At 40.4% G+C, this 18589-nt stretch overlaps 1 protein-coding gene across 1 annotated transcript in view; it reads right to left on the bottom strand.

The window, feature by feature from the left end:
- mast1a (microtubule associated serine/threonine kinase 1a) overlaps positions 1–18589 on the bottom strand; it is a 46411-nt gene that overhangs the window by 11653 nt on the left and 16169 nt on the right. The window contains exons 5-16 of the mRNA XM_029433975.1: positions 15192–15352; positions 13506–13581; positions 10614–10823; positions 10403–10504; positions 6733–6865; positions 5201–5268; positions 4844–4920; positions 4353–4561; positions 2920–3058; positions 2221–2353; positions 913–1078; positions 358–459 (exon numbers count right to left, since the gene is read on the bottom strand). Coding sequence (XP_029289835.1) covers positions 358–459; positions 913–1078; positions 2221–2353; positions 2920–3058; positions 4353–4561; positions 4844–4920; positions 5201–5268; positions 6733–6865; positions 10403–10504; positions 10614–10823; positions 13506–13581; positions 15192–15352 — 1576 coding nt within the window. The remainder of the gene's footprint in view (positions 1–357; positions 460–912; positions 1079–2220; positions 2354–2919; positions 3059–4352; positions 4562–4843; positions 4921–5200; positions 5269–6732; positions 6866–10402; positions 10505–10613; positions 10824–13505; positions 13582–15191; positions 15353–18589) is intronic.

Raw genomic sequence — 18589 nt, 5'->3', positions numbered from 1 at the left:
TTTTTCGGCAGATGTTTTCAGTGAAAAAGCTTCTACAAATCTGATGTATGCTACCCTACACATCACTGAACACCAAACAGACAACCCTAACATCTAGCTAGTGAACATGACGGAGCATTTAGCTGCTAGAGAGACAGATGAAAGAGTTGATGGAGACCAACACAACAGAAGAGTATTAGTGGCAGGGATAGGAAAGAAAATATCAGAGGAGAATAATGTCTTAATGTTGAGATTAAATCAAACTACTAGCATTAGCCCATACTGTATTCATTTCACTATGTATTCCTAATAACAACACAAACATACATGTAGGTGCAGATCAGAGCTCTGATATCAAGTACATGCAAAAGTTAGTACCTGTACCCAACCTCAGAAGAGGGTTGGTCTGCAACAGGGCAGAGATGAGATCCTGGGCATCAGCAGGCAGTTCTTCATCACCTTTAGGCCAAACTATATCATCTAACAGAGACAACAAAGAGAGCAATAGGAAATAAATGGCCTCCTTCTGCAGTATATAAAAGAACAGAAGGTAAATCATAATCCAAAAAAGTGAAAAATTGCACTTAATAACTGCATGTCAATAAAGGAAGAAAATAATATTAAACACGGAAGAAAACTATTGTATTATCTGATAGCAATGTTCAAAATGGACAAGCTTAAACTCTGCTCAGACTACGTCACATGCTTGAGTTGCATGGTACTGGATAAGAATGGGAACACTTTAGTAATCCTTAAAACACACACAATTAGTTTTCTAAACTTTGTAGTAGCCTTAAAAGTGTGTTTTACACCTACTATGACCCACTTGTTAAAAGGAAAAACAATAACCCAGAAAGACATCTTTTGTGGTTTGCGTTTGATTGCCAAAATGTTTGTAGTTTTCTTCACAATTAAATACTCTTTTCTTCTTACCTGTGATGACCTGTCCAAACAGCTCCTCTGGAGTGTCTCCAAAGAAAGGCACGCAGCCCACCAGGAACTCATAGAGGATGATGCCCATGGCCCACCAATCCACAGGCTTTCCATAGCCCTGACGGAGAATCACCTCTGGAGCGATGTACTCTGGAGTACCACACACCTGAGTGATGGAGGCATAAGCAAGGGAAGAAAACGGAAGAAAGGAAAGGAATGAAGAGAGGGGGACAGAAAGAAAGATGGGTTGAGCTGCTTGACAATATTACGTTTTTGGCATCCTAGAAATGTTATGGGATGTAATCCAATTTTAGAGTGCATTCATCATTGTCCATTTCCCTCAAATGTTCTTTAAATGTCCCTTGCAGATACTTTGTAAGACATATAAAAAAGTACTGCTTTCGCAACCGTGCAGAATGCAGTCACACAACTTTACAGGTGTGTAGTTGAGATCAAAATGAAGGTCCAGTTTGAAGATGGCAGTAGTCCGACATTTAACGTCGTAGCAGTAAAATTAAAAAGTTAAACAACGTTCTCTTCTGTTTAGTCTTTTATATGTTCCACATTGATGACATGTTTAAGGTTTCGTTGTAATAATAATCAAACATTCATGTTGTTCAGGAATCATTTCCTGTTCAGGAGATCTGAAGGTGCATATAAAATGTATGCACTTGTGCTAGTATATGAGTGGTTACATGCTGTACATACAACAAAGACATCATCATTGAGGGAATTAGAAACACTCATAACCAGAATCTCCGTTAGAAACATGAAAAGCAAAGCCTCGGTCTGTTTCAGCCGCAGATGTGAGTTGATTACTGGCAGACAAACAGATGAACTGACTGATTATAACGTTTCATTCAGAGCATAAACAATAACTATAATGGCTAAAAACTATGATTGTGATGGAGATGGTGATCAATAATGGTTCCCTAATTCAGACTACACAGGAAGCATTGATTGTAATGCAATGTCATCATTTGGATATTATTGATTTTGCCAGAGGACTTGGCAGGTTGGTTTGCATGGCTGGAGAAGATGCTCTGAGATGCTAGTCGCCTGTTCATCCACCAAACATCCTGTATTAGAATCACACACACACACACACACACACACACACACACACACACACACACACACACACACACACACACACACACACACACACACACACACACACACACACACACACCCCTCATTCATACGGATGCTAATTAAATGTGTCTGCCTGCAGCCTTTCTTCCTTTACAATGTGGTGATAAAGTGTCTGTATAACCTACAATACACACTAGGTTACAGGTACTGTACCTGCTTATCCAGGAACTCTCTGGCATCTTTTTCAATGTGTCCCTCGTACAGGTTGGTGGTGAGGCTCATTAGACCCATCTTCGACAAACCAAAGTCTGTGAGCTTGATGTGTCCCATGGAGGTGATCAGTAGACTATTTGGAGAGAGGAAACAGACATTCTAGTGCACTGCAATAAAAGCCATATATAATGGAGTATGTGGATATTTTGAAAGCTATGTCATGGTCACAGGTTGTCATTTATTGTTTTTGACAGCAGGTCTTGCATAATATGCCAGGGGGAGGGTGCTTAAGTAGAGATATGGACACATGAGACTAGCGTGCTGCAGAAGAGGCCGAGATGGACCTGGCTCAGAGCACATGACGAGAGGACCAGAGCAGACATGAGGGGGGCTGAATAAAAGGTTGCCTCCTTTTTCTGAAGGGCAACTAAGGTACTCAGATATATTGTGGCCTGCGTGTGTAGCTGTAGCCACAAGGCTAAATGCTCATTGAATTGCTTAGACCTAAAAACTATTTACCAGTACCATCTGTGCCATTACAGCTATATCAAATTCTTGTAATATTTAGAGCTGGAATGCATTACCACTGCATATAAATGAACATTTGTTATTACAAGCGACGCCTTTCACATCACATGCAGTCATTTAATCCAGTGTTAATATCGACAAATGTTGAGTAATGCAGCTTTAAACACTCACTTGTCAGGTTTGAGGTCTCTATGGACGATGCCATAGTTGTGCAGGTATTCCAGGGCTAGAACTGTCTCCGCAAAGTACATCCTGGTCAGCTCCACAGGCAGAGCCCCGATGTTCTTCAACAAAGTGGCACAGTCACCACCTGAGAAACACAGAAACACCACAACCTAATGTTAAGTGTGAGCGGATTTATCCATTTCATAGTTTGACCGTTTGTATTCTTACTTGAGAAATGTTGAATGAACATTATTCAGATACCCTGTATTTGGGCACCCTGCCATAGAAAATGCTACCTCTCATGTTGGATATCTATTTTGGATTCTAAGTGCAACTTGCAGGAAAGCCATTACTATAAAGTGGTTGAAGCCAGAAATACCTACCGTTGATTGGATTGACAATGTTTATAATATCTTTAGAATGGAAATAATTACTGTTTCTATTAGACTGCAACCGGACAAGTTTATGAGAAGATGGGAAAGTTGGAATGTGCACATTACACCAGTACGACCATCATTAGTTCAATGTGATCTTGTCTTTAATATTTGTTGTGAAGTGATTTGAGTATCATTAAGGCACATTCTGGTTTTATTTATGAAGTTCAGTTTTTCATTTTCTATTATTATACTTGTATTTTTATTTACCTTATCGGTCCTTACTTCTTTATTATATCTATTAACTTTTTATTACCTTCTGCTACAACTTTGTAGCCCGATGAGAATGATTAAAAGGTTTATATGGATCTTGGGATAACTCAATAAAAAGATCAAATAAAAATAGATTCAGACAAATGGCACTGAAGCCCAATAAGTCTGCAGGATGAAGGCTTTTGATACTCTGATGAGGCAGAAAAGCATCATAACATGTAGTTGTGAGTCAAAATAATAGTATTTTTGTAGTGTAACTTTGCTTATAATTTGGTATAAACATTATATTTTTAATGTTTCTATTATTTTTTGGCTTCTAAACCACCTTTGCACCCCCTAAAGCACATTTGGCAGTGTCATCACACGTGAGTCACTCACGACTACCCTGCATGCCTCAGTGTGTCAGATAGCATGAGAGCTGCTGCAGCCAGAGCCACGACGCTGTCCTGAATCTACTGACCTTGTTTGACTTTCATGATTGGGAATCAATGTGATAGTGACATAAGAGTCATCATCTTCAACATTTTACTTTAATTTTCCTGAATCTGAGCAGACAAAATTATCATTTGCTATTCGGGTGCACTTCATCCAGAATGAAATAAATGAAGTGCAAAGAACAGAAACTTGATCTAATATTTCCTCAGACGCATGACACAGAAAAAGGAAGGGCGAATGGAAAAAAAAGAAAGTCATCCATTTGGAGTGGTCTCATAAATCATAAAAGCCTTTTAAATTTGCGTCCTCCCTCTGTGTAATTAAAGTCTGCAACCAAACCAAATTCGACTCCCTTACCCTCTACATACTCCATGACCATGCACAGATGTCTCCGTGATTCAAACGAGCAGAACATGGAGACAACGAACGGGTTCTCTGCGAAGGTGAGAATGTCTCTCTCTACAAACGCCTGCTGGATCTGATTCCTCAGGATCAGATTCTGCTTGTTGATCTTCTTCATGGCGAAACGCTGACGTGTCTCTCTGTGGCGCACCAGGTAGACGGCACTGGAGAGAATATGAGACAGAAGAGCCGAGAGTGAAAACTGAAGGGACTGCTGGTGCCCAGATGAGTTATGGAGGAAAGAAAAAACTACTTTTTTTTATCAGTTCTTCGTGAAGGTCATGTTGAGCATGATTGTTGGCCGTGGAAACTTACTGTGAGGGTTTTCCCCCCCATTCTTCCACAGCGCATTAAAGTTAATTAAAGTTGTTTCTTGTTGAAACACATAATAGCTTCATTGGATTTGATTTGCTTTTGAGTCAATGCTGTTTCAATCCATTGCTTACCCATAAGCGCCATTGCTGATCAGTTTGATGCTCTGAAAATCTTCTTCACTCGGTGGCTTGATGGCTCTCCCTTTTCCCTGGTGACACATAAGAAAATATATAACTCAAATCAACACAAAGGTTTCTTCAAATAAATCCAGAAAAGTCTTATTTTTTTGATGATTTGATAACTGTGTGTGTGTGTGTGTGTGTGTGTGTCTGTGTGTCTGTGTGTGTGTGTGTGTGTGTCTGTGTGTCTGTGTGTGTGTGTGTGTGTGTGTGTGTGTGTGTGTGTGTGTGTGTGTGTGTGTGTGTGTGTTAATGGCGGTGTGTATATGCAGTCATATTGTCTGTGAATACGTGTTAATCTGTCTTCACCTCTGCTGAGTCATCGGTCTCTGGGGTGTGTGGACCCTCACTGTCGTAGCTGTCAAGGCTCACCATTTCTGTTGAGAAACATGTTAGTTAACAAGCAAACCTGGTGTCAAAATGAAAACAGACATGTGTCATGCTAAAACAACCAGGCCTCCCACACTGCTGTGAGCAGATTCAAAAATTGCCGTTGTTCAGACATCTTAAACAAAACATCTATTAATTCATTTTTAAAAACAGATCACAGAAAGAAAAACATGAGAGTTATAATGGCTTCTTCTTATTATTTCTTCTTGTCTCCTCCAGCTCTCCCTCCCCCTCACTTTGTACCTTCTTCTTCATTGAGCAGCATTGGCAGCTAAATTAAGTGTTCTTCCTCTCTTGTATGTGACAGCTGCTAGAATACACTGATAATAGCACTGTTTTGTTGAAGCAGGGAAATAATTGATAGATAATTAACTTTGCAAAGCATTTACAAAGTCGCTCTGTAGATATTAACTTCATGTAACATAAAAGTCACTAAGCTGACAATCTGTTGGTTTGTCTTTGACACTGAAAAGATCTTATGATGGGAGCCAAGAAAAGAAATGAGAGTGTGAGAGCAGCTACGTGGGTGTTAATGTGTGGCCATGCATAACAATGTAGGTGCAAAAGAAAGTGCCACATCAAGATATCAAGTAGCGCATTGTTAGCAGAGATAAGCTGAGAAAGGGTGGCAGGCCCATATTTTTCATGACTTCAAAAATAAACCCGCAGAGGTTTATTGTGAAGAGTCATTCCGGGTCATTTAACCGTTCAGCTAATGAACAGCTCCTGATGGATGTGGACGGGAGCGGCTGAGCAGATGTGAATTAGAAATGTGAGTTTGAGCCACAATGATTAATGAAAGGCATGAAACCGCACCAGCAGACAGCAAATGATCCAGCCATTCCAGCTCTACATCTCAGACCTCCTCATGCTGAACAACCAGTAAGGCTGATCCATCATTTAAAGGGATGTTCAAAGTTGGACCACTGCACTACAACAATGTGTGTTGATGGTGAAGAAATGTTTCTCAGGCAAGTTCTGCAGTTACATAGTAAGGAACGTCTTTTTTCTTTCTCTAAGAGGCTCTATGGACAGTTATATTGGTTATATTTTGTAACTTGAACAGAGCCAAGCTAACAGTTTCCCACTGCTTTCAGTCTTCATGCTAAGCTAAGCTAATCCCCTCCTGGCTCAAGCTTTGTATTTAACGCACAGCCATGAGAGTGGTATCAATCTTCTCATCTAACTCTTGGAAACATTGGATACATATATTTCCCACAATGTTAAACTGTTCCTTTAGGGGTTTTTTGTTTGTTGTGTGTGTGATTTGTTTGAATTCAAAACGAGACCACTGATAATTCCTCAGTCTATAAATACCACGAAGAACAAGCTAATGCCTAAATGAAAATCTTTACACATTATTTTCAGTGCACATATAGTATTTCCTGTTAAAGCTACATTTGTAGCACAAAATCATTGTAATATATATATTTTCTTTCTCTTTCTGTTACCCTCCAGTGGGTCTCTGGTCAGCCCCAACTGGCTGATGATGTATCGAGGGATGTCTGCCTTCATTAGTTGTCCCTCCTTGGCGTGGTCTTCCGCTGCCTCCAGCAGATGGTAAAACTCTTCAGGGTTGAACTCCTATCATTAAAGAAAAAACTATATAAATACCAAAGGAAGCTACAATATAAATCCAGGAGCTAAAGGAACGGAGGGAACACAACGATCACTGCTCATTTAACATTCAGCAGAATAAAATATAAGTCAACAACAACAGAGTTTTAACACCTTCATAAAGATGTGAAGGTCAATCATCACTAAAAAGTATATTCACAAAACTGTAATCAGCTCCTGTCAACACCAGATGATTGCCACTTGATAATCAACACTTGCTACTACTGAAGTGTTTCATGTGTGGGACCATGAAAAGAAAACACTTGTCCCTTCTCTTGCAATATTTCATTAATCATCCAACAATTATTGTGAGATCAAGAAGAAATGTCAATGGACTGAGTGGTTTTAAACAATTGCACTGCTGATTACGAATAGTAACTTGTTGGTACTCATCAGGATGACTTTCATGATTGTCCGCCCACTGTCATGATGGTATCATGATATAGGTAATATTGTGAGTCAACGTCCTAATATATAATGATAAAAAGTTAACTAATGGACCAAAAATGGCAACTAATGATTATTTTCGTTGTTAATTCATCTTGGGTTTATTTGCTCAATGAATGTCACATCACAGTTTCCAGGAGTCCAAAGCTGTGACTTTAAATTGCTCCTTTTTCTGACCAGCAGTATACAAAAATTCAAAGATATACAATTTCCTATTATAGAAAAAAAAGAGCAAATATTTACATTGGAGAAGCTGGAACCAGAACATTTCTTGCATTTTTGCTTTAAAATAAAAAATGAATTAAGTTGATTTTTAACTGCATAATGTTCTGCTTAGTATGTATCTTGGTCACAATTAAAAAAGAAACATAACACGAAGGGATCAATATCAAGATTGTTTGTTTGTGTTATGTGTTTATGTTTTTAAAAGTTATTATCGGCTTATATATTGTTATCCGATTTTAATATACTCAAAAATCCAGAATCTGTCGGGTTATGATCGGTGCCAATATGTTGATAACATATTACAGGAGATGAGATTATTTTTAACAGCTGGGTATTGAACCATGATGACCTCCTAGTCAGCAGAAAAAAAAGAGATGTGATAACTGAACTGAAGTTAAATGGTGTCACATCACATAAATACATTTAAGTAATTCCAGATGTGCCCAAATTATAATCACAAAAATAGAATTTCCTTCAACCTTCTGCAAATGTGTGACCAAACACCGCTATGGGGCTGTCAAACAAACGCAATCAGTGTTAATACACCTGCCAACTTTAAATTGCTTTCTTGAAACATCCTTTTTCCAATGAAATAGCCTTCTGTGGTGTCCTGTGGGATTTAGTTTCATTCCTGTTGGTGGAATAACATTTTGATTAGAAAGTAGAGCCTGGGGCAGCCGGGATCATTTCCTTCCTCCCCTGCTCTCTCATATCTGGTCCCTTCAACCGGAGAAAAAAGAGAGAGCACCGAAAGGGGGAATTAACCTGCCTCTCTGATAGCTTGCTCTGCTCGACGATAATATCCTTGCAGCTAACAGCCCACTGACTGTGTGACATTTTCACCAAATCAGAACTCGCAGCTGACTTGAATGCTAAATGAACTCTACGCCCGTGGAAAACATTTTATCTGTGTGCGTGTCTTCTCCTCTCTAACCTAAGGGCCATGAGGATCTAAAGTCCTCTCCACATCCTGCCTGACCCTATCGACCTCTTCTGACGGTCGCCCTGACAACGGAAAGATGAGCCGGGAGGGTGGTTGGAGGAGGGACGACGCCAAAGACGAACATGTGGGGCCATTAATCAGTCAGCTGATATCAAGGTATGGCTAAGCCTCCTGTGCATACAAAGAGGCTTGTTATTACTGAGTTGTTGAAGTGAGTTATGTATCAACATGTCAAGGACACGGCTCTGTCTCCTAGCAGATGTGCTGCTGAAAAAAAGTTGACAAGATGTGGAGGAGGAAAGAATATTTTATAGTTTTGAGTTAAGTTAGAAAAATATCCTGCGGTGTTAAGCGCAAACTCCGCTGCTGCAGATATGTGCAGCACGTCTAAAGTACTGAAAGACACAGCTCAAAAGCTCAAAAACATGATCTCGACTGCACGATACAACACATCCATACGTTAAAATGTAATGTATGGAGAATGCTGAAGGTGAAACTCCATTTACTGGAAGCAAATGTGAATTAGCAGCTATTTATGAATGCAAGGGAACTTGTCACATGCCACATGAGTGCAAAAAGGAGGTAGACAGTAGAGCTCTGGTACTTTGTTTTGATTCTAATGCAGCCACGTTTTGATCATAGACTGATATCATTTGTAATTTGGGGCAGCAGTAGCTCAATCCGTAGGGTCTTGTCTTGGGAGGGGTTCCGGTTCAAGTCCCCGAAGGACTCAGCCTCCCGAAAGGAGTTTGGATTGGTACTTTGAGAGGTATCAGATCACCTCCTCGAGGGCTCGAGGTGCCCTTGAGCTAGGCGAACCCCCACACTGCTCCCCGGGCACTGATAATATAACAGCTGCCCACTGCTCCTAATACGAGGATGGATTAAATGCAGAGTCTAAATTGCTGTGGATTCACAATCCTCCATTCCATATCAAGTCTTTTGCAATAATATGTTGCTTCCACCCTCTGTGACATAGTGGACAGCAACAAACTCTATTTTGTAATGTTTTGAAAATGTGTTACTAAAAGAAAAATCATCCCTAAGACTTCCTGCTCACAAAATAGTTTTGTTCACAGGCTTAAAAACATAATTTATGTGATTTAGTATTACATTTCCAAGAAGTCGGGGACTCACATTAAAAAAGGAATGGTCAAAGCCAAAGCCAGAGAAATATCCTGACATTAAGTCGTCCAGGCAGAAATGCTTCTCTATAATGCGACTCTAAAGCGTCTTCCATTAAACCCTCCCTGCCTTCTAAATGCACACTTTTTTCAAGCCCCATACCGCCACTTTATAACGCAGGCAATTTGTTACACATTTAAAGTCTCAAGCCCAACCCTGATGACATTATCAAGGGTTATTTTGTTAGACTTTGGAGCACTCCTTACAGAGCCTCAGAAAAGATTATACAACTGTTTTCCCATGCTGAGTAATACTCCTCATGTGACTCAGGTCCAGGTGTAAACAGCTAAATAAATTCAGGTGATGAGATAAAACCCACATATCAATAGAAGCTGTCATTTTACAAAGATTGTCTTGTATCTGAGTAAAAGGAGCTAAAATCTATTCAAGGTCTTCTGAAGGCAGCTCAAAAAACTCAAACTGTATGATAGGCAGCAACAGTTGCTCTCTTTATGTTTATTTACTTATATATTCTTTCTTTCTGCAGCCCTGGGGTTAAAGGTATAGTGCACAAGGGTTAAGCATGTACTGACTTTGGGTCGATATTTCTATCGCTCATTTGCCTTATTGAAGGTTTTTGGTTTCTATATTGTGATCTGAGATGAAGGTTTGGGCACACCTCATTCTTTAAAGCCATCTCTGTGTGACCATGCATCTCAATGTGGGAGGAACGTGAAAACTGATACTTATTATCAGAAACTCACCAAACACTCGAGGAGCCTGGCTGGACGAGATATGATGATGAAGAGCTTTTTGCAGAGCTCAATGACGAAGGTGAGCTCCGGACTCTCGGAGCGCTCATAAGCCTGATAGCAAGGGAGAGGCAGGCAGATGGAGAGACAGGTCAGAGTTGTGCAGTGTTAGACAATAGTATACATTCCTCTCCACCTCCATGACTCACATGTGACAACTCACATCATTCAGTAGCTTCTCCAGGTTATCCTGCAGTTCACAGAAGTAGACGCTGGTAATGAGACCTTCGCGTGATTTGGTCAGGCAGTCCCTGGACAGCTCAGCTACCTGGTGGTGGATGAAGCTGAGGACCCCGTCGGCCAGTGGCAGAACGCTCTCTGGGCAGTAGTTGTGGATAAACTCTGCCAGCCTCTCCTCCATCTGAGCTGTGGCCTAAATAAACACAATATGGTTGTTAAAGTAATAATCTCCAAGATCTTCATTTAAATCAGTCTGTTAAACTACTATCTACGCCGAATGAGGTAACACACAATGGTCAGTGTTCCCCCTAGGTTTACTGCTTTGGGGGTGTGCTGACCGTGCGTATATATATAAATATATATGAAACACAGGTTGACTTTTATTTTGAAATAACGTTAGTCACAGGAAATGCAATGTGTATATCAGTGAGCTTTCTTCATCAGAAATGTGTCTAGAAAACGGTCATTTTGGGCATTTTTTGACAGTTTGGATCAGTTTGAAATATTGCAGCGAGTAATGGAAGTGTCAGGATCGAGCAGAGGAAGAGCTGCAGGCTGCACACCTCCAACTTCTCAGAGAGGTAACAAACTACAGTACTTTCACTTTCGCTGTTTGCAGACTCATGTTGTGTGCAGCATAAAATTAGATCACAGAATGATGGAAAAAAAGCCAATTATTGCCTGACTTCTTTATTAAAACGACAATAGTTTGTCAGGCTGCCCCCGCATTAAATCACCCACGCCCAGGTTTTCTACAGTACATAAATCACCTGTCATCGCAGGCTGGTGTATCAGTGATGAAGCACATCAAATCTCTGTCAAGGCAGCAATTTTATCCCGTTCCTTCCCTGGATTGGGACAATTCGGCTACAATACCTTCACTACTGTCTGTTTGGTATGTTTGGTGTGTGGTACAGCTGTCAACCTACAGTACGACCCATAACTCCTAACTGACTCACAGCCAGTGGTGTAACGCTGTGTGACTCGACTGCTGTTTGTTGCACTTAAGGCTTTCAAACAAAAAACAAAAACAATACAGTTGGGTGCCGGACATCTAAACAAAGAGCTGAAACTCACTATAATGTAAAGCCAAGCGTGTTGCAGATCTAGGTGATAATTCCCTGTAGTATCATCTCAATGAACGACTTTCACAAAGTCGTTTTAATCATTGTTATTATAAAAATATTGATTATAGCTGCTTTAGGTGTCCCAGTTTACAAAGACAAATAATATATAATGTGAAAAAGCAAGAGGCAAATAGTCTAATTGAATATGAGGCAAACTGCATTATTCTGAGTCTCACAATATCATTACAAATTAATGATATTATCAGAATGTAGGCCCCACTAAGTATCCATTAAATACCTATTTCAGGTATGCAACTGCTCATTATTCTCCTTAAAATGGCTGGCAAGCTATAGTCAGTCCTGGGAACTGTGCAATAATATAATAGTGTGAAGCCTTGTTAACAGTACTGCTTCACAATGCATATAGATTCACATACTGTGAATGTGCACAGCGATAGTGTATGTGTGTGTGTGTGTATGTGTGTGTGTGCGTGTGTGTGTGTGTGTGTGTGTGTGTGTGTGTGTGTGTGTGTGTGTGTGTGTGTTTGAGGAAACCTGCTTGTAGATTGACATACATTTCCCTGTTCATAGAAAGAGTTGTTTCTCTCAGACATTTTCGTCTTGTATACTTGTGTCTGTAAATAACGCATGCAGACAGCTTTAAGAGGTCAGCTTCCAGTTTGATTACATATTGGCCTGGAGCAAGATACGTGATCTAATTGATTTTGTGCTCATGATCAAAGACTCATAGGTCAGGTTTAGCGTCTCAGACATGGGCGACCTCCAGGAGTTTTCACACACTGCAGTGTCAACAGCCTACCAACAACAGTGAAATAAAATCTCAGGGGCTGAGGGCTGCCTTCATGTTGGAGGTCAGAGCAGAATGGTAAGCCTCTTTCAAAGTAACAAGGGCACAGGAATACAGAGATAACAGCTTAGTACAGCCGGAGGATACATCAGCGTGAGAGAGACAGGAAACATCTGAAGAGAACAACAAAGGTCCTGTGGCTGCAAGTCAAACCCTAGATATTGCAGTTATATGGTATGCACCCTGACAATGAGGCTACTTTGACTCATGTAGTGCATGTTCGGATATTATTGATGCAGGGCTCATCACTGAATCCCATTATCAGCAAGCCTGATCTGCTCCTTGTTGAAGGAACAGACTTCAGTGAGTGATCGGCTGTCAGACCATATGGTGATACTACCCTAGCGCTGCTACAGGCATTAGACATCTCCAAATTAGACTACCCCAATGTCTTGCTAGTTACAGTATATGATTTTGCAGGTGGTCATATCCCTCCAACTGATCAAAAATGCAGCAGTCTTTCTGATCTGCACGTTGTCCAAACACCCCACTGCTACGCTCTCTGCATCCTGAAGCTTCCTATAGTGGCTGGCATCTGATTCAAGTCCCTGATGTTAGTCTACAAAGCCAAGACTGTACTTGCACTAACTGGTCTGCTTCCCAGCTGAAACCATATTTTACTCGAGCAAGAACTGTCTGTTCTACTGCTCGTCTGGAGCCCTCCTTTGTACTAGAGGATGATTTTTAGCTTGTTTAAAAACACCGTTGCACTGAACGTATTGTCAGCTAAACAAATAATGAGCATTAATGGAGTGACTAAAGCTTAATAATTCTCAAAATTGACCAGTGCATGAAAAAACAGTTTCTTTGCCTGCAGTGTCTCGTAATTCAGTGTAGCTAAAGAGGAGGACATTTACTGCATGCATATTGTTTGTGTGGGTATTTGATGTGTGTATGAATGCACAGTTTACACTTGTGTATTTGTTTGCATGAGGCTGACCTTGGGGAAGCGCTCCTTGTATACATGGTTCATCATCATTATTTCATTGTCATAGCAGGAAGGAGAGCGCCCTGGGCTGCAGAGAGACAAACACATAGAGCAGGATTGTAATATACAGCACTGAGACAATCAGACAGTAAAGGGGAGGCAGCCGGTGAGACGCAATTCTGTATTTTTCACTTGAATGAAGCAATATCTCACTGCTTCTCCTCATGTCCATCCCGTCTGTACATTATGCTAATCGACCGATCAAAAATTCAGTACACTCAGTGTAGTTTCTCTAATGGATCCGGTGTCTTCCTGCACGTCTCGCCACACATGGTGCAGACGTCAGATAAGCATGAATAAATTCAGAGTCACATGTAGACTCTCCTACACACACATGCACCGAAATAAGGCAAAGCAAAATCAACATGTGGCAGAAAAAAGGCCCAAAAAACGTAATACTTTTATCTCAAAGCAACTCATACAGTGCTACATTAGATATTCACCAAAGAAAAACATATTATGAAAAGATGTCTTGTGGACAAACTCAGTTTAGCTTCACAGAAAGATGCGATATGAATAGAAATAATGAGGCATGTCAAGGTACACAATGAAGGCATTCTGTATACTGAAGCCACAAGATGGGAGATTATCTATCTGGGGCAGCGACTGCTGAGGAGCTTAATATGAAAACTGAATACTGATAAGAAGTGATGTGTTGTATGTAGTTGGGGCATGTTGCATCCTGAGGGGAGGCTATAATAGGTGTGATTCAGGGAGTGTACACCAGAGACTTCTGCTAATAGAGAAACTGCAGCACTTCGGGGAGGCTTAAAGAACTGGAGGGTGGATGGATACTGATTTAACGAGAACGGCACGGAGAGAGCGCAGACCTCCGTCAAAGTTGATGGTTCTTCCGACTTCGGCGTGTTCATGAGCTTTAAGTCGTGATGTGGACATAACATGGACGCTACAAAGAAGATGTGTTGTATGTTATTGCTCGGAGCGTTTAAACAATACGTTGTTAGCGGTTTCCGAGTTGTTGATCTGGCTTGAGGGGGCGTTCACATGAATTTTCCCAGTCGGGAACACATTTCTACGTTTATTCTAACATCATATGAATGCAGCACAAATGCCCTATCTCGCAATGTTATCAAAAGTCAAATTGAATTTGTGTATCTGCCCCGTGATGCGGATTTGCTGCAGAATTGAATGAGTACTTGGCCTGGCTTACGTTACATGTTCCATGGAAAGAAAGCCTTCAGATATTTTCCCCACTTTGTCTGGAATAATTTACAGAGTGAACTGAAACTTGACACACTGATATCGATAAGGCAAATAAATAATTTGGTTAGAGGCTTTATTGATTTTTGGTGCATCTGTTTTACATAATATGTTTGTATTTTTATTTCCTTTTAATACCTACGCCAAGGAGAATTCAGAAAGCATTTATTAGAATGTGTCATACTGTTGTGTATAAGTATGTAAATCTAAATCTAGCTATTTTATAACTATATTTCTATGACAGCACCATTATCATTATTTTTTAAATGTTATGTTCTAATTAAAGAAACCAGCATCTTCTAAATAATTCTTATAGCTTCTGCCCTCTGTGAAGAATTGCATCACTAAATCAAAGCTGGCTAGATGCCGAGTGGCTGATCTTCATTTATGTTTGCATACGACCTGCCGGGCTCTCACCTGAGGCTTCGAGAGCGAGGGCGGACGTGCGGCGAGCGTCGGCCCCCGTCATCGTCCGTGATGCTCTCGGTGCTGCCAAAGTGCTTGGACAAGAAGTGCAACTCGTCCATGGTCGGCTGGAAGGGCAGCTGGTGCAGCCGCTCCTGGGATGAGCTGGACGACTGGAGGGACACATGAAAAAGAGACAAGGTTAAATGATGAACCGCTCTTTGTTATATTTCTTTGAAAAGCTTGGTGTGAAAGGAAGACCTCAAAAACAACAAATGGCAAGAGCAACTTAATAGATGTGGTGACAATAAGAGAAGAGCAGAGAAGAAAGCACAAGGTGTACTATGATGATAGTGGGTGCAAAGAACTGAAACAAAGGAGCCACTAACTTAAAAGAACAAGGAAGGAAGAGAGAGAGGTGGAGAAACAAGAAAAATATCCAGAAGGAGTTAGTGTAGGAGGGAAAAACAAAATAATGTGAACACCAGAGCAAAAAGACTGCAGGGAATGAAAGAGTCACTCCACCTAAAAGTTGACTGCTGCTTTAAGTGTTTGCTGCCTCGGGGGGTTAATGGCAGCGCTACTTGCCTTTAAACAAAAGACTTGTCTTTAGTGCAAGAGGGAAAAACCAGCCTGGATCAATAGGAGGCTTAATGAACACGTCTCCCGATGGGACACCATGGCTGGCTTTGGCCACACAATGATTTCTGCTATAAAAATCCATTAGAAACTCCATTCAGGTCTTAGCCACTTGCAAGCTGTCTTGTCTGTCTATCAAATGTTTTTATTCTATTTTTTAAATGTATATTTTGCTCATCGTTTTTACTCTTTGAGTTTTGTTTACGCAAATGAAAAGTGCGCTTATAAATAAAATGTATTATTATTATTAAAAGTACTGAAATGATGATGTGAATGCACCAAGTCCAGTCAACAGAATCAATTAAGAAGCTCCCTGAAGACACAGAGAGTTCGGAGAGTGTGGAAAAATTCCATTTGATGAGATGCTTTGTGCAGTCAGAGGGTGCATCTCAATTGACTTAATTGCATCAAGATTTCCTTCACTTGCGTCTTAGTCCCGCTCACTGAAGACGTGCGATGCAGGGAAAGTATGCGAGGAAATAGAAATCGAGGAACAGTGTGTTCACAATCATTATCAACTGTCAGCATCAACAGCTCTGTACTCTTTTGATGCCTTTGAGTTCGTATCTTCACATATATGTACTAAAAATAGCATGTCTTTGACTTTTTTTTCTTATTTCCACCCACATGGCAAAAAAGAACGTAAAATGACTCTCTGCATGTTCCAGTTGAAGCATCCACACATGAATCAAAACTTTATTCTGCAAATATAATGCAATAATCCAACCACAGTTTGAAAATGTTCCTCACTGCCCAGACTCTAAACACTCATGAGCAATTAATACAGCAGCAACATGATTTTTTTATAAAGCTAATTTAATAATTCATTTGAAATCTGCATCTGTTTGTAAATTCATTATTTAATAATAAAGTTTGAGAGTGTCTCATATTCTTGGGAAGGTTTGGGCCTACGTTTTTTTGGCAAAGTGGAAATTATGTAAATATTTTGTAAACAAACAGCTTTTTCCCGGGCACGCAGGGATGTGACTGACACCAATAGAAAATGTGTTTATTGTTGATAAGACGATACACGCTACTCTTCTTGACTATAATATCATGAAAAAAAATACGCCTTTCTGTTGAACGATGAAAGTTGTTGCTTTGTTAATGAGAGCTACAGTGCACAAAGATCAGCTGATTTTAAATGAATCAAAGTGAATTGAGAAATAAAATCTGAGCTGGGGAGTGATATGACAGCTGGGTTGTATTTGTCCTAGTATAAAACCAGGACAGTGTTGTGAAGGCGCCCCGATCAGCTGCAGAGACAACAGATTTCCAACAAAGGGAAATTAGAATTGGGATGCACAAACCTTCGACAGTTTCCTTCACCTGTAAGATTTTATTCTTCGTACTCCCTACATTTATTTATGCATGCATTACCTCCACGTTCAACTGTTTTATGCATAAATTTGGTTCATATAATCTACCCCTTCATATAGGAAACTCCTCCACACACACACACACACACACACACACACACACACACACACACACACACACACACACACACACACTCCTTTAATCTACTCTGTTCAGTATGCAAGGGTCCTGCTGTAACTAATCAAGCGAGTAATGGCCCATGTAAGAACTAGCAGAGCCTTGAAACCTGACAGGGTGGAGGGGGAAGAGGAGTGATAAAGGTGGAGAGGAGTATGGAGAGACTGAGAAACCATCTTCAACCTCATCTACCGATAAAAAGAGATCAATGAGTCGCCTGCAGTGTACTGTATGTCTCTCTATATGTGCTGCTGTAAGGAGAGTCATGAGAGGAAGTCAATGAAAGAAATGATGTGTGAAAAGATGCAGATGGAGTGATTGTGTTCAAGATGGCACAGAAATGTACAGGGGGTGGATTATGAGTCAACACCTTGCTTCCACCTGAGCATCATACACATTAAGGCCCATTTCTCAAATGGACTATTTACCAAATGGGCCTTGGCAGGGTAAAAAGAGAGTAGTCTCTTATGCTTCACTCAGACAAAAGTGAACATTGTTGTTGTCCCTCTGTTTGCTTCAAAACACGTTTCCCTTCCACCTACACTCTCTTTCATTTGTCTCTGTTGTCCCTCTTACCATCCATTTCCGCTTCTCTCGGGATAAAGTGATGGATAAAGAGAAATTGTTACTGGAACAGGGAAGAAATACAGATGGTTACATTTCATTTCCATTATACCTGTTCCAATCAGAAAGGCCAAGTCATCAGCTGCAGATAAATGAGGTTGATTAATATCTTAGCAACTGATGAGTTATTTTTAGTTCTGGAGTGCATGTGATGCATGTTCTTTAGTGTTAACATGCTTTAAAGAAATGATCGTCTGAGACTCGCAGCAGCGAGTACAAAGTCAAAGAACACAGGGTTGTGTGTGCTTGTTAATGCGTGCCATTTAGCTGCAAGTGTGGCGTGTAATCTTTTCAAAGCGGAGCGAGACCAAAGTAGAACATGCAACTTTTAGAACATGAACTTCCAAGCAGAATAGCACGCGCTGAATTTATGCATAAAAATATATGCAAATAAGTTCTTTAAATGCATATTCATGCAAAGGACTTGAAATGAAAGTAAGTACATTGTTTGATCCTCATGAGTTTTCACTTGTCGTGCTGTGAGGAGTGAAGTGAGGTACACAGATTTGAACTTTGGTAAAACAAAAACAATAGTTCAGATTGGAAATCAGTATAGGATGGTTGAGAAAATAAGAAGAGCAGAGATATCCCTAATGATTACTATCTTTTGTCTCGTGAAGACAAGATGTGCCAAAACGCTGATAATTAAC

The sequence above is a fragment of the Cottoperca gobio genome, chromosome 1, assembly GCF_900634415.1.
Source record: "Cottoperca gobio chromosome 1, fCotGob3.1, whole genome shotgun sequence".
NCBI classification, from domain to species: domain Eukaryota; kingdom Metazoa; phylum Chordata; class Actinopteri; order Perciformes; family Bovichtidae; genus Cottoperca; species Cottoperca gobio.
Note: the sequence above shows the minus strand (reverse complement) of the source record. Positions and strands in the feature narration are given on the sequence as shown.